This window comes from Sinocyclocheilus anshuiensis, unplaced genomic scaffold, assembly GCF_001515605.1.
Source record: "Sinocyclocheilus anshuiensis isolate Anshui unplaced genomic scaffold, SAMN03320099.WGS_v1.1 scaffold238, whole genome shotgun sequence".
NCBI classification, from domain to species: domain Eukaryota; kingdom Metazoa; phylum Chordata; class Actinopteri; order Cypriniformes; family Cyprinidae; genus Sinocyclocheilus; species Sinocyclocheilus anshuiensis.
Genome location: NW_015547674.1, coordinates 2,221,632 through 2,236,206, shown reverse-complemented (window position 1 = coordinate 2,236,206; position 14,575 = coordinate 2,221,632). Strand labels below are relative to the sequence as shown.

The 14,575-nt window shown below is 37.9% G+C and overlaps 2 protein-coding genes across 3 annotated transcripts; both read right to left on the bottom strand.

Annotated features, from left to right (window-relative positions):
- Nucleotides 1-1,020: 1,020 nt before the first annotated feature.
- On the bottom strand, nucleotides 1,021-4,394 carry LOC107702924 (ADP-ribosylation factor-like protein 6-interacting protein 4). Of its 2 annotated transcripts, none has more exons than XM_016505369.1 (6): nucleotides 4,279-4,394; nucleotides 2,355-2,488; nucleotides 1,944-2,219; nucleotides 1,674-1,791; nucleotides 1,537-1,606; nucleotides 1,021-1,458 (listed from the first exon to the last, which is right to left on the bottom strand). In XM_016505369.1, the coding sequence occupies exons 2-6, from the start codon at nucleotides 2,473-2,475 to the stop codon at nucleotides 1,402-1,404; spliced, it is 642 nt and encodes a 213-aa protein (XP_016360855.1). In that variant the 5' UTR covers nucleotides 2,476-2,488; nucleotides 4,279-4,394; the 3' UTR covers nucleotides 1,021-1,401. The 2 variants fall into 2 exon arrangements, with proteins under 2 accessions (XP_016360855.1, XP_016360856.1); XM_016505370.1 differs by having other exon boundaries at nucleotides 2,355-2,485.
- A 663-nt stretch (nucleotides 4,395-5,057) lies between these two features.
- Nucleotides 5,058-14,463, bottom strand: LOC107702971 (bifunctional methylenetetrahydrofolate dehydrogenase/cyclohydrolase, mitochondrial-like). Its single transcript, XM_016505449.1, has 8 exons — nucleotides 14,367-14,463; nucleotides 12,750-12,934; nucleotides 9,998-10,120; nucleotides 9,548-9,700; nucleotides 7,953-8,060; nucleotides 7,747-7,839; nucleotides 7,509-7,634; nucleotides 5,058-5,561 (listed from the first exon to the last, which is right to left on the bottom strand). Exons 1-8 carry the CDS (start codon nucleotides 14,444-14,446, stop codon nucleotides 5,413-5,415), a joined length of 1,017 nt encoding a protein of 338 aa, XP_016360935.1. The 5' UTR covers nucleotides 14,447-14,463; the 3' UTR covers nucleotides 5,058-5,412.
- Between the last annotated feature and the right edge of the window lie 112 nt (nucleotides 14,464-14,575).

The following is a 14,575-nucleotide window of genomic DNA, read 5'->3' as shown; positions in this document are numbered from 1 at the left end:
ACAAAATAACCTGTGTATGACAATTTATTTAATTAATTTGAGTATAATTATTGAAGGTTAAAAGTTGGCCCACTTTACCTGAATTCCAAAGTGGGCCAGCAATATTTAAACACCTTACAAGAAAACAAACAAAAAAAAAAGTAAAGTTATTCTTTGCATTTGATTCCCTGGTAACTGTAGTAACAAACAAAACAAGAACTGTCACAATAATATTTGTTTACATTTACTGAGCAACCAAATAAAGCAGTAAGCCCCGTGAAGCCGTGGTTTACAGTGAATTTATAACAGCTAAGGGGCGTTGTTAGGCACGAGCTGTTATAAATTCACTGTAAACCAAGGCTTCACGGGGCTTATTGCTTTTATAAAACGGTTATTCCATATACGTAGTAAGTTTTCACAAATTAAAACAGAGCAAATAAAGTGTAATTATTTAAATAAAAACAGTATTCTTCAGCCAAACAATGTAGTTCCTCAGAAACAGGTGTGGTTCCAACAAAGTGCTTGCCGAGCAACACAGAAATGTAAACAAAGGTGTATGTTTGTAGAGTAATTTACAACGGCTTTGAACTTGGCTCAACCAATCAGAATCAAGGACCGGAACTCTCCGTTTTATAACACTTATTTAGAACACCTTGAATGTTAATGCAATTTAGTGCAATACAATATTGGAGGTGTGTAATATTTATTGTATAATGTATTCAAATCAGTTTCTGCGAATAATCCCAGAGATATGTTGATGTTTCATATTTCCTGCTTAATATTACATACATAGAGTATTCAATAGGCACACACATCTAAACAACTTATACGTAACACTTACCAAGCGCAAACTGACACTATATATTACGGACGTCAACAATAACAATTAATTTACAAATGAATCCTGCATGCTCCGACTGATACACTGCATTGGCTCAATAAGTCAAACGAATGCACTAATATGTACAAATATATTCGAAATGTATTGAATACAGTTTCGATGCAATCCTCTCCTATTTTAAAGAAAGGAGAAAACCAACATAATGTGTAAGAAAGATATTTTATTGATGTTGCGGCAGTCCTCTGTAATACCATCAGTTGATATTTAAGAGATGCTGAGCTTCGGTGGGAGTGAAAACCATCAGACTGCAAATAAATTAGCCAATTTCTACATTAACAGAAAAATGAGATCCAGACTCTTCCTGCTTTGACTATGAATTAATTCGCCTCATTTAGCCGCCAGGACATTACAATACAATATCTGAGGGCAAACTGTTGTTCTGGAATCACATTTCTGTGATATTTAGTAACTGGGGAGGAATCTAAACCAAGAACTAAGAAATGAAGAAATAGTTGAATTCTTGTATAAATGCAGGAGAAGGCTTTGGATTGGCTTGAAGTTGTCTCGAAATGCACACCTCGCTACCTATTGATGCCCACTCTCTTCTGGAAGCCATCACCATCTCTCTTAGTGGCTTGCTGTGTGAGAAACAAGAAGAAATGATGACGATTTGAAATATTTTTCCTATTCACAGAAAGGTTCCGTAAGACATGCACCTTGTTGATTTCCTTGTGTCGCTCCTTGCTGACAATTTCTTCTAAGATTTCCCCATCGCCTCGTACGAGCCTGCATGAAAGTTCATCACGTTAACGTTTCATTGTCTTGTGGATGGAGCAGGCTGATGGAAACTTACCTGGTTCGCCCCGTCTCGGGGTCCAGGACCCGGCGGATGATGCTTTGCCTGGCCTCATAGTCTTCTTTTGTCATTGGTCTCTTGGTGCAATGTCTGGCCTTCTGTTCATCAGTCATGACTACAGCGAGAGAGAAATTACGTTTTATCTCCAGCAAACAAATTCTGATATTCTGTTACACCAAATACACAAAATAATGATCTTTAAAATAGCATCATATGACCCCTTTAAACTAAATATTGGATGTAACTCGTGTATTTCTGTGCACATACCAGGGCCGTGTTCTTTAGCTTCTTCACACTGCCAGGTCTTCAGGTGTGATTGAGGAGTTTCATCAGAAGCAGCAGCAGCTGTTGATACCGAAGCTGCTGCTCTTTCAGCTTTCAATGCTAGCTTCTTTTGCCGTTTCTTTTCCTTTTTCTCCTTCTTCTTTTCGCGCTTCAGTTTCTGTTTCTTTTTCTTCCTGGCCTTTTTTTCTCTGGATGGGGAAGCGGAGCCGGAAGATGATGAAGAGCTGGATGGACTTCTCCTTTTCTTCTTTTTCCTCTCTAATTTCGGATCAGAAGTTGGGAGACTTCTATTATACGTACGTGTAGTGTCGCCACAAATACAGTATATACAGTAATTTATGAATACACAATGCCTTCTGTTGTCTGATTGACAGTTCATACACTTTCTCTTACGTTCATGTTTCTTCTGAGGGCTTGGACTGGATCTCCTGGCGCTTGATGATGACAAGCTCCTGGATTTGCTCTCATCTCTGTGTCTGCTCTTAGATCTGCTATCAGCATCACTCCCTCCCATGAGTAATAATCTACTTGTGAAGCAGACAGGAAAGTAGTCCTGTTTTGTTACTGTTTTAAAGCAGTATGATCTTATTAAATACGCAAATGCAATTATCAAAGTGCAGATTAAAAACAACATAATAGTGCAATGTATACCAAATATAGAATGCTGGTAACACTTTACCATGAAGTAAAATTAGTTAATATTATCTAATGCATTAGTTATCATAGGCTAACAATGAACACTCCTTTACAGCATTTATTATTCAGCACACGTTCATTTCATTGCCCATGTGAACAGATTACTGAAAGTGCACTAGTTTTGCAGTTTACATATTTGCATGGAAGCCTATTACACCATGGGATAAAAAATAGAAAAGGTAATTGCAATTTTTTATTTTTTTTATCTCACAATCAACTTTTTTTCTTGCAATTGAGGGAAACACACACACACACACACACACACAATTTGACAGTGATTTCACATTTCTTGTTTGTATGAAGGCTAAATACAAATAAAAGGTGAACATTAATTTATTTGTGCTGTTTTTTTTCTCTAAAGTATTATATGGTTTTATATGAGGTGTCATAGACTTGGCAAATTAATTTTTCATAAGTTTGTATGCACAGACATCTGTTGTGGGCGTTCTTGGCAGTTTATACAAGGTTTTTTTTAAATAGTGTTCATATCGATATCGGAATTATATCGTATCGACCGAAATTAAGAAATATATCGTGATATCAATTTTGGCCATATCGTCCAGCCCTAGTTGAACATGTTGTCACTTTTTTCTACGTTACTAGTCTGTCATCTTAACCGGGAAACCGACAGAGGCAGAGTCAAAAAGTAACTTTTCTTTGTTTACATCTCAAGACAAGTCTTAGTCACGTGACTCTGAAGACTGGAGTAATGATGCTGAAAATTCAGCTTTGATCACAGCAATAAATTACATTTTAAAGTATATTAAAACCGAAAACCAGTATTTCTCATCAAATCAATGCAGCCTTGATGAGCAGAAGAGACTTAAAAACAAAAACAAAAAAAACATTACAAATCTTGCTGATCCCAAACTTTTGAACGGCAGTGTATATCAACAATTTACTGATCAGTCCATGTACTCGTTCCTGAGATGTGGGGCGGAGCCAAACGTGTAGCCACACCCACTGATCTATCAGTAGACACGCCCCAAACGCAGCTCCGCCCGGTTCTGTTACACGAGTTCAGTATTCAGCAATTTTCTAAGCGACCCCTCACATTATTAAATATAGCCTATTGCATCTGGTTACAAGAAACCACTTAATTAAGAAAAACACTCGTGAATATGAACTATCATTCCTGGCAAAGGAAAATTAAAGTTCAGTAAAGCATTTTCTTGCTGGTTTAACCGATGCTTCCTTTGCACTGCCACCTATCGTTTCGGAGATTAATGCAACTGCGCGAACGTGGCGGGTTATAAACTCGGCTAGCGTTTGGGGAGAAGGGGTCACCAAACTCGGTCCTGGACGGCCAGTGTCCTGCAGAGTTTAGCTCCAACACACCTTTCTAGCATGCCTAGCAAGATCTTGATTAGCTGGTTCAGGTGTGTTTGATCAGGGTTGAAGCTGAACTCTCCAGGACCGAGTTTGGAGACCCCTGATCTACAGCATAAACAAGGCTTCAGAACCGCAGTGCACTGAATTTGAGACAGACCCCGAGCTGCAGGCGTGCGGAGAGCTACATCTCTTCCGGGTCTCTAACGTTACTTATCTGATATCAAATGACGCCAGCACATGCTTCATCTTACTTATAGTGACTCAGTAAATGTCGCCAATTAATACTTACTCGTTCACCAATCCAGAATGTTTTCTTTCTGCTTTGTAAGAGCTTTAAATCAGGAGAAAGCTGTACGTGTGCACTCTGCAGTCACATGAAACAAACAACAGCATGCCGGAAATCCGTTTTCGTCCGTTTTTCAAAATAAAAGACCTCGTGCTTTCTTTTAAATAAATAAATACAAATATAACTAAATAAATAGACAGATGTTTTAAATAACTATATATTCTATAATATGCTTTAAATTTACATTTATGCGGACGCATTTATCCAAAGTGACTTACAATGCATTCAGCGCCATGCTCTGCTATTTGAACTAAAGGAAAAAAAATACCAATAAAATCCATATTCATAAAATAAATAAAAATACAACCTAGATTTTAACCAAAACTTAATGTAGCGATTCAAATATAAACAGGCTCACAGGATTCAAATAAAACATCAGTTCACATATGATACATTTATTGTAGTGCTTGAAAGGCATTACATGTTAGTATGCAAATCAATTATGATTTCAACAACAGCATACAGCTTTAAAAAAAGCACCAACTTGGCTAGATTTAGCCAAATTATCTCTCCTTTTCTAAGAGGTTCTGTATGTCCCTATCCACTGCTCCTTTACCATCACTCTTTGCACCCTCAAGAGGCCAGATAAAGGGGGAATAATAATAAAAAAAGAAGCAGTGATGGATCAGTTCAGTCACAAACACCCCTAAATGAATAGACTGTTGTTGTAAAGGTTATTTGGTCAGTTATCTTGCATGCCGACTCACAAGTATTGGACATGCGACTGCAAGAACACAAGGTAAAAGCAACCACACGGTCTAAACACTGACTGCAGTTGATGTAGAACATTGCTTAAGTGTTTCTTGTTAATAAATATGCTTCAGAAATGTCTGGCAATCTCCTATTGTAATACTGAAACATACAGAGAGCTGAAAAAGCAAAGCTGTAACAGTGTAGAAACAAAAGTGAAAGTGTTTAAAGCTTGGCCGGGTAACTGAAAAAAACACACTATCTGAATGAAAAAGCACATTCATTTTCTCAAACCTTTAAATATATTTAACTAGACTATAATGGGACTCAAAAATAGCCATTCAAAATATTGATTTTCCACCACGAGCCCCTCAAAGTGAAGTTATGTTATGAGGACGCTGCCATCCGAACTCGCTGAGGGGGGGTTAAAATCACGCTTTTCGCTGCCTTGATTGTGTTTTTCATCAGCATGGCTACAGTCATGGGTCCAACACCGCCTGGAACTGGAGTAATGTAGCTGGCCTTCTTTCTAACGCCTGTGGAGACGTCAACAGTCATGTCAAAAAAACTAGACGAGTAAACCTTGATGTTAGCGCGACAAAGCCTTGTCTGAAAAGTTGAAATCGCTTTGAAAATCTTGTTTTGAAAGTTTCTCTGAGAAGTGCAATATAGCAGATATGTTTTCGCGTGCTTCTTTTGCTAGCATGATTTTGAACGCTGCTACTATGTTTCTAGCATGAACTGGCACATTACTAGCATGTTTAAACACGCTGCTAGCATGATTTTGAACGTTGCTAATACGTTTCTAGCATGAACTGGCACATTACTAGCATGTTTAAACACGCTCACATGATTTAGCACGTTGCTAGCATGTGATTTAATATGTTGTTAGTTTCTAACATTAACACATTGCTAACATGTTGCTATCATGATTTAACACATTGCTCACATGATTTAGCACGTTGCTAGAATGTTCCTAGCATTTGATTTAATATGTTGTTAGTTTCTAACATTAACGCATTGCTAACATGTTGCTAGCATGATTTAACATTGTTAACATGATTTAGCACAATGCTAGCATGTTTCTAGATTTAACATGTTGTTAGCATGTTTCTAACATTAGCTCATTGCTAACACGTTTTTAGCATGATTTAACACGTTAACATATTTTAACATGTTGCTAGCATGATTTAACATAGCTAACATGTTTCTAAATTTAAGACATTGTTAGCATGTTTCTAACATTAGCTCATCGCTAACATGATTAACACGTTGCTAGCTGATTTCTAACATTAATTAGTACATTGCTAACATGTTTCTAGATTTAACAAGTTGTTAGCATGTTTCTAACATTAGCCTATTGCTAACACGTTTCTAACATGATTGACATAGCTAACATGTTTCTAAATGTAAGACATTGTTAGCATGTTTCTAACATTAGCTCATTGCTAACATGTTTCTAACATGATTTAACACGTTGCTAGCTGATTTCTAACACGAATTAGTACATTGCTAACATGTTTTGGCACATTGCTAGCATGTTTCTAACATTAGCCTATTGCTAACACGTTTCTAACATGATTTAACGTTGTTAGCATGTTTCTAACATTAACACACTGTTAACATGTTTACAGCACGACGTAACACGTTGTTAGCATGCTTCCAACACGGATTAGCACATTGCTAGCATGTTTAACACATTGCAAGCATGTTTCTAACACACTGTTGTTAACATTTCTAACATGATTTACCATATCGCTAACATGTTTCAGCACATTGCTAACATGATTTACCATGTTGTTAAGATGTTTCTAGCATAATTTAACACTGCTAGCATGTCTTAGCATGTAACACGTTTCTAGCTGATTTCTAACATTAATTAGTACATTGCTAACATGTTTTAGCACATTGCTAGCATGTTTCTAACATTAGCCTATTGCTAACACGTTTCTAACATGATTTAACGTTGTTAGCATTTTTCTAACATTAACACACTGTTAACATGTTTATAGCACGACTTAACACGTTGTTAGCATGCTTCTAACACTGATTAGCACATTGCTAGCATGTTTCTAACACAATGTTGCTAACATTTCTAACATGATTTACCATATTGTCAACATGTTTCAGCACATTGCTAACATGATTTACCATGTTATTAGATGTTTCTAGCATAATTTAACACTGCTAGCATGTCTTAGCATGTAACTAGCATGATTTAACACTTATCAATGTAAGTCGAAGGGAAATTTTCAAACAAAAATCTTAAAATTCCTTAATTAAAGGCCAAAAGAAACGGCTACTGAAAACAGACTCCCAAGACACGGTTCAGGCTGAACTAAAAGCAGAAAATCTTTAGAAATGATATACAATATTATAAACTATATACGGTAAATAAAGTGCAAGTACAAAGATTATTTTAACCAAGATTTTCAGAAAGGCTTTTATTACACGAATCACACTTCTAGTTCCTTCCTCCTCACCTTCAAAGTCCACGTCACCAACAAGTCTGTTTTTCCCAGTCAAGGGGTCCAATATTCTGTTGATGCCAACATCTATAACAGCTGCACCCTCCTTTATCATATCAGCAGTGATGAGGTTGGGAATACCTGAAGGGAGGTAATAGTGTTTGTGAATCTTGGTCCCTGTGAGCACCACCCAGTAATAACAGACATAGCGGTAAACATGCATGAAATGGACATTACAAATAGAAATTCAAACCTGCAGCAGCGACGATAATGTCTGCGATCTGTGTGTGCTGACGGAGCTGCTCTTTGGGAGTGTAACGGTGGGAGATAGTCACTGTGGCATCACCTAAAATCAAAAGAGGCAGGACACGTTACACAAATTGCCTTGTAGGATCAAAGCTCATCAGAACTGCACACAAATACTTCCGCTTTGCTTCTCCTCTCCACACACAGACTCACCTCCTGGCCTTTCATGTCTGCCGTCTGTGTGCAGCAGCATTGCAATGGGCATCCCAACATTCTTGGAGCGACCAGCCACCACCACATTCTTACCCAGCGTCTGTATGCCTATGAGACAAGACCGGTTCAGTCAGCATCATCTGACATGATCAATACAAATACAACAAGATGGTTGTTGGCTGTGTAAGATTGCCACCACAATGCCAGGGTGTTACGCTGATGTTGCTAAAGTGTTCTAGATCAGGGGTTCACAAACTTTTTGTCAGCCGAACCTTTTACACGTAAACTATTTACTTGAAACACTCCCTTAGATTTTAAGGCAATAATTTTCATTGATAGAACATCTTTGCATATTAACGGTTCACTGATGTTGGTCAGATAAAATATTTATTTTTTCAGTAAATGTTTTATTTTGATTGCTTTTTTATTTCATATTTATATATAGGGTTGCACAACGTCATACATGGAGATTTTAACAGCGATATTACATTTCAAATGAAAACGTCTCGTATTGCTGCTGCCGAAACCAACTAAGACCTCTTATTTCCATTGTGTTTTAAATTCAATTATACATTCATGTAAAATAAAAAAAAGAATATTAAATATTTAAAAAAATAACTTTATTCTACACTACGAGTTACCGATATCGATGTCTTAAATTCTTTACATTCAAACATTCAAACCCTTGAGCTTTTAGCTATTTATTTTGATTTAATACAGTTGAAATTCTGTCAACTTCTGTTCACAAAATGTTGGAAATTATGCAAATCTGTAAATAAACCAAGCACACATGCAGAGCTGAGATGGAGTTTGTGCGAAGCAGAATTTACTGTGAAGTGAGCCGCTTTGAAACAGACTATACTTATTTAATTAAATTGCAGCCTTTTATTTATTTTTAATTTATTTTGATCAACTGTGCCTTCACGAACCCTCAGTTTTGGAAACTCTGTCCTAGATGGTTGTTTACTGTCTCAAGTTTCTACGATTATTGAAGTCTCCTTTAATTCAGGTCTATGGGATTTGTTCACCAATTTTAGTATCCACCAGCTGAAAATAATATTTATTTTTATTTATTTATGTTTTAATGCCATATCAGTAACAGTGAATAACAATATCATTTCAATACATCATTTAGAAAAATATACAATTTTCTCAAGAAACAATCATTATACAAAAACATACAAGAAACAACAATAGTACTGATTAAAATCCTATATTTATTTATTTTAATTAATCAGTGATAAAAATTCTAAAATTCTTCAAGGAGAGACTTTAAAAAAAAATATCTGAATAATATCATTGTCTAATATCATTTAAAATCGGACATTCTATTAAAATATGTTTTACACTCAAAAAAATTCGTACACTTCTCATTTCAATAAATATGAAGCGAGTCATCTTGAATGTCCAATACGACATCTCTTGTATATATACACAACCTGGTTATATCTATTTTCAAAACAGTAATTACTTCTTTAATTTAATGCTGGATACTGATTGCTTAGAAAAGTAATACCTGTCCTCAACAACTTGAGGCATCATTAAATCCCATAACCCTGAGTTATGCAATGTCAATGTCTAACAGGGTTTCTCACCTGTGCGTTTGATAATCTCCCAAACCCCCCATGGAGTGGCAGGCAGCATAGTTGACTGATCCAGGCACATGCGGCCAACATTGACCACATGGAAACCATCAACATCTTTCCCTGGGCACACGGCATTGCATACGCGTCGCTCATCGATGTGATCTGTGTACGAGAGGGAACAGTATTATAATAAGATGTTAGAAGTCTTTTTTTCATGTTTTGAAGTGAATCTCTGCGTTTTTCTTTTATTTGGTTGTGGTCCCTTTAAGAATCATAAGTTTCAGTAAGGAGTTACGCCCAAAAATGGTTTTAAATGACCATCAAGTCTAAAATTCAGCTTTAAGCCTAATGCAATTACTTTTAAAACACCGTTCACAGCACTGACGATGTAAAATGTAAAATGTCCATCAACTAAAGAGACACTAGATCAGCACAGCTATGGCTCTTCTGTTAACCTACCAGGAAGAGGTAGCTGTACCAGAAGACCGTCTACTCTGTGGTCCGAGTTGAGTTTCTCGATGAGGTCAAGCAGCTCCTCTTCACAGACGCTAGAAGGTTTCAGGATGGTCTCGCTACTAATACCTACAGAGAATAAGAGAGAACTGTGATACAACCGAATGTAGCACAAAGATAAATAAGGGCAAAACTAATACTTCAAAAACACTGAAGAAAATATATAGGTATTATATATGTATTTATAAGTAGTATTTATTCCAATAGGCCCCAAAGTGCCTCTCTAGTTAGAGTTGCTTGTGTGAGTTGAGTAGAGCCAGAGTGTGAGATCCTGTAAGGAATCATATGAACACTCAAAATAGATTTACATACTGTACACAGCCAACAGTGCAAAGTGACACCCATCGCTTACATTACTACAGCAATACTGAAGACAACTACAGACTCATGGCTGCTTTTCATTCACTATCCAGTCCAATTCATCCATTTCACAATTAAAAAAAAAAAAAGTAATTGAAATTTTAGTTTTGTAAAGAAATTAATATACAAGCATAATATCTACAAAAGTCATATAAAGAATTTAAGCTTTAAAGGCGTAGTTCACCCATTATGTCATCATTTACTCACCCTCATGTTGTTTCAAGCCCGTAAGACTCGTCAAAACATGAATGAGGATATTTTTAATGAAACCCAAGAGATTTCTGTCCTTCCACTCAAAGTCCACACAACCCAAACTTTGATGAATCCAAAGTTCATAAAAAGATTTTAACCTTAATCCATATTAATTGAGTGGTTCAATCAAGATACACAATCACTTCTTATGATGAGCAGATTTAATTTAGGCTTTTATTCATATATAAACGTTGATCAGGACACACGGAGCACATCAAATATGGTTATCAGAAGTTTGCGCTGTCGTCTATCATATGTGATGTGCTCAATGTCTCCTCAGAAGAGTTGAATTAAACCATTTGATTGATTTAAAATGACATTTACGTTTTTATGAACTTTTGGAAGCGTCAAGTATCAGTGGAACGGACAATAAATAGAAGGACAGGAATCTCTACGGTTTCATTAAAAATATCTTCATTTGTGTTTTGAAGATGAATGAAAGTCTTTGATCGGCGAGGAACGGGTTTTGGGTGAACTAACCCTTTAGTCCTTTACATCAGGGGTGTCAGACTCAATTCCTGGAGGACCGGAGCCCTGCAGAGTTTTGCTTCAACACACACACACACACACACACACACCATGTAGTTTTCAAATAAGCCTGAAGGACTTTATTAGTTGGTTCAGGTGTTTAATTAGGGTTGGATCTAAACTCTGCAGGGCTCTGGCCCTCCACACTGGGTTAAATGCTGGGTTAAATATAACCCAGCGCTGGGTTATATTTAACCCAGCATTTATTTTAGAGTGCAGGAATTGAGTTTGACACCCCTGCTTTACATCAAAATGTTAAAGGGGACGCCGGATGCCCATTTTCCACAAGTTGGTACGAGTCTTTAGGGTCTTCATGAAATGTCTGTAACACACTTTGGTTAAAATTCCTCAATGGCCGTGTAAAACAACACCCTTTTTACCTCGTCAAAAACAGCTCTGTTCACAGTTTCGGTGCATGTCTCTTTAAATGATAATGAGCTACTGATAACTCCACCCCTCTCTTCTGAGGGGCGTCGACACAAGACATGCGAATTGCAGCCTTGGACTCCATATATGGCTCGAAGTTGGTCTTATTCAAAGAGCTAGCTATCTACATAGAAAACAGCTGCATATTGAAACAGCTCGCTGGATGACAGTTTCAGACTCAGACAGCCTATAAACTGGCTGCGTGTTTCTTTTCAGCTTTTCTGAGCTGGCAGACACGCCTAACTAAATGCAAAAAAAGTGACTATTTCATCCAATGTCCCCTTTAAGAATTCAGCATTTTAACTGGTAGATTTGCCTCATTTCACTTCAGTGAGCCGTGAAGCACAAAGGCTTTTCTGTCTGGTGCTGGGCTTGAACGTGTCTTACCCACTTCTGCTGCTGCACGGGTCTTATTGACATATATACACACACACACACACACAGGTTTGTTTTTATGGTTTACGGGGACTCTCCATAGGTGTAATGGTTTTTCAACTGTACAAACTGTATTTTCTATTGTATTTATTTTAGAGTGCAGGAATTGAGTTTGACACCCCTGCTTTACATCAAAATGTTAAAGGGGACGCCGGATGCCCATTTTCCACAAGTTGGTACGAGTCTTTAGGGTCTTCATGAAATGTCTGTAACACACTTTGGTTAAAATTCCTCAATGGCCGTGTAAAACAACACCCTTTTTACCTCGTCAAAAACAGCTCTGTTCACAGTTTCGGTGCATGTCTCTTTAAATGATAATGAGCTACTGATAACTCCACCCCTCTCTTCTGAGGGGCGTCGACACAAGACATGCGAATTGCAGCCTTGGACTCCATATATGGCTCGAAGTTGGTCTTATTCAAAGAGCTAGCTATCTACATAGAAAACAGCTGCATATTGAAACAGCTCGCTGGATGACAGTTTCAGACTCAGACAGCCTATAAACTGGCTGCGTGTTTCTTTTCAGCTTTTCTGAGCTGGCAGACACGCCTAACTAAATGCAAAAAAAGTGACTATTTCATCCAATGTCCCCTTTAAGAATTCAGCATTTTAACTGGTAGATTTGCCTCATTTCACTTCAGTGAGCCGTGAAGCACAAAGGCTTTTCTGTCTGGTGCTGGGCTTGAACGTGTCTTACCCACTTCTGCTGCTGCACGGGTCTTATTGAGAACGTACGAGTGACTGGCTGGATTGTCACCCACTAACACCACACTCAGGTGAGGCCGTCGGTTTCCAACAGAGACCCACTCCTCCACGTCATCACGCGCCTCGTTGCGGATCTGCCGTGCCAGTTTCCTGCCCGAGATGATCACAGCCTCTGGTCTAAAAAGTAAAACATTGAGGATTGGAGGGCAAAAATGTCACTGCAAATCTGCTTCTGCTCTGGATAACTTTGAACCCAAATAAGTATGGAAAAATACGTTTTTTTCTGTGGAATTTATCTGTTAACCAGATACCTACAAGTGACACGGAGTCATAGCTGCTGTCTAATGATAAGCTCTGTGCTGGTGTGATAGAATACGGTCTAAATGAAGACATATGGAGAGGAACTAAGATAACAGGCCACTTTGAAGAATGTCAGAGCCCACCTTATTTGTAAGGTGCTTTGGAGAAAAGCATTTTCTAAATGATTCATGTAAATGTAGGGGGCCTTGATTGTATGGCAACAAAAACATCATTTTTAAAGAGCATTGTAAGTTAAGACATATGGAAAATATAAACAGTCCATGCAAATTTAGTATGAACATCTTTACCATTCTCAGCATTCATTTACACGCAAAAGTGTTCACGTTCCTCCCTTTACTGATGTGATCATTTTTTAGTTATGATGATCATATGTGTTCATTTTCAGATGCAAGGCTGTAAAACATTACAAATTGTGTGCTTCTTTTATCTAGCATTTTTCTTTATTCAGAAGACAACAGCGAAGGTTATGGGTTCAAATCCCAGAGAATGCTTGAACTGATAAAATGCATGCAATCCATGTCGATTTGAGGTAAATGTAAACAATAAATGGCTGAACAACTGTTAAATGCGGAAGATTTAAAAAGCTACTCATTGTTTTCACGACTTTTCTCATGATCTCGACATAAAATTTGTTTTTCCGTGATAATTCAGTCGTGTGACCAAAGTGATTTCGAGTGGTTTAGTTTTACACACACACACACACACACACACACACATATATATATATAGGCCTGTGTATGCATGCATGCATGCACGTAAACTGATATGTTTCTTTTTTCTTTTCCTTTTTGAGACTTTATTTTTCACAGGAAAAAAAAACGTTTAATGCATGTCTGCGGCTTAACTGAAGACGTTTCAGTCATGCGCGGAAAATGTAGTCAGCACCGCTAAATGAATCAATCACTGTGCACGCGGGGCTTAGATGAAAACAAGTATGTGCTGCATTTGAGCAATCATGCATAACGATCACCACAAATCATGAGAGAGGAAACCCAACACATGAGCACTGAGATCAGCAGAGACGCAAGCGCTTGATGACATTACATCAGCCGCGGAGCTCCGGGAGCCGAGCAGTTAACCCGGCGTTTGTTACATAACTGAAACATCCAGAGAGGAAGTCGCAAATGGCATGCTGTTATAAAGCAACTAAGTGCAATAGTGAGATCATTACAACAGAGTTACAGTTCCGCCGCATGTTACATGACCACCGGTTACCGCGAGCGGATCAGAACGCGGTGACATTCGTAGCTCGCGCTTATTCCGTCACAAACGAGACTCGGAAACTTACCTTGAAGATGACAGATGAAAACGACATGCCTGATGGCGAGAATGCCGGCATAGTTTCCGCAGCGCCCGGAGTGTAGCCATGGGTGCGTGATGTAAATAAGACTAAAAGAAAAACGGCTAAATCGCACGTGCGTCCCAAAACACACCGGGTGGAAATAAAGCAGAAAGGTGTGCACACTATCGGTTTCTAACCCCGTGCGTCACCGTGTG

What these genes read in the sequence shown, in the direction of transcription:
- LOC107702971 (XM_016505449.1), bottom strand. Translation starts at nt 14,446, where the DNA reads ATGGCTACACTCCGGGCGCTGCGGAAACTATGCCGGCATTCTCGCCAT. An exon ending in GGTACAGCTACCTCTTCCTG is followed by an intron (nt 9,701 to 9,997) that starts GTAGGTTAACAG and finishes TCTCGTACACAG; the next exon opens with ATCACATCGATGAGCGACGC. An exon ending in TGGTGACGTGGACTTTGAAG is followed by an intron (nt 5,562 to 7,508) that starts GTGAGGAGGAAG and finishes ACGTCTCCACAG; the next exon opens with GCGTTAGAAAGAAGGCCAGC.
- LOC107702924 (XM_016505369.1), bottom strand. Translation starts at nt 2,475, where the DNA reads ATGGGAGGGAGTGATGCTGATAGCAGATCTAAGAGCAGACACAGAGAT. An exon ending in CCCTCAGAAGAAACATGAAC is followed by an intron (nt 2,220 to 2,354) that starts GTAAGAGAAAGT and finishes ATCCGAAATTAG; the next exon opens with AGAGGAAAAAGAAGAAAAGG. An exon ending in CCCGAGACGGGGCGAACCAG is followed by an intron (nt 1,607 to 1,673) that starts GTAAGTTTCCAT and finishes ACTTTCATGCAG; the next exon opens with GCTCGTACGAGGCGATGGGG.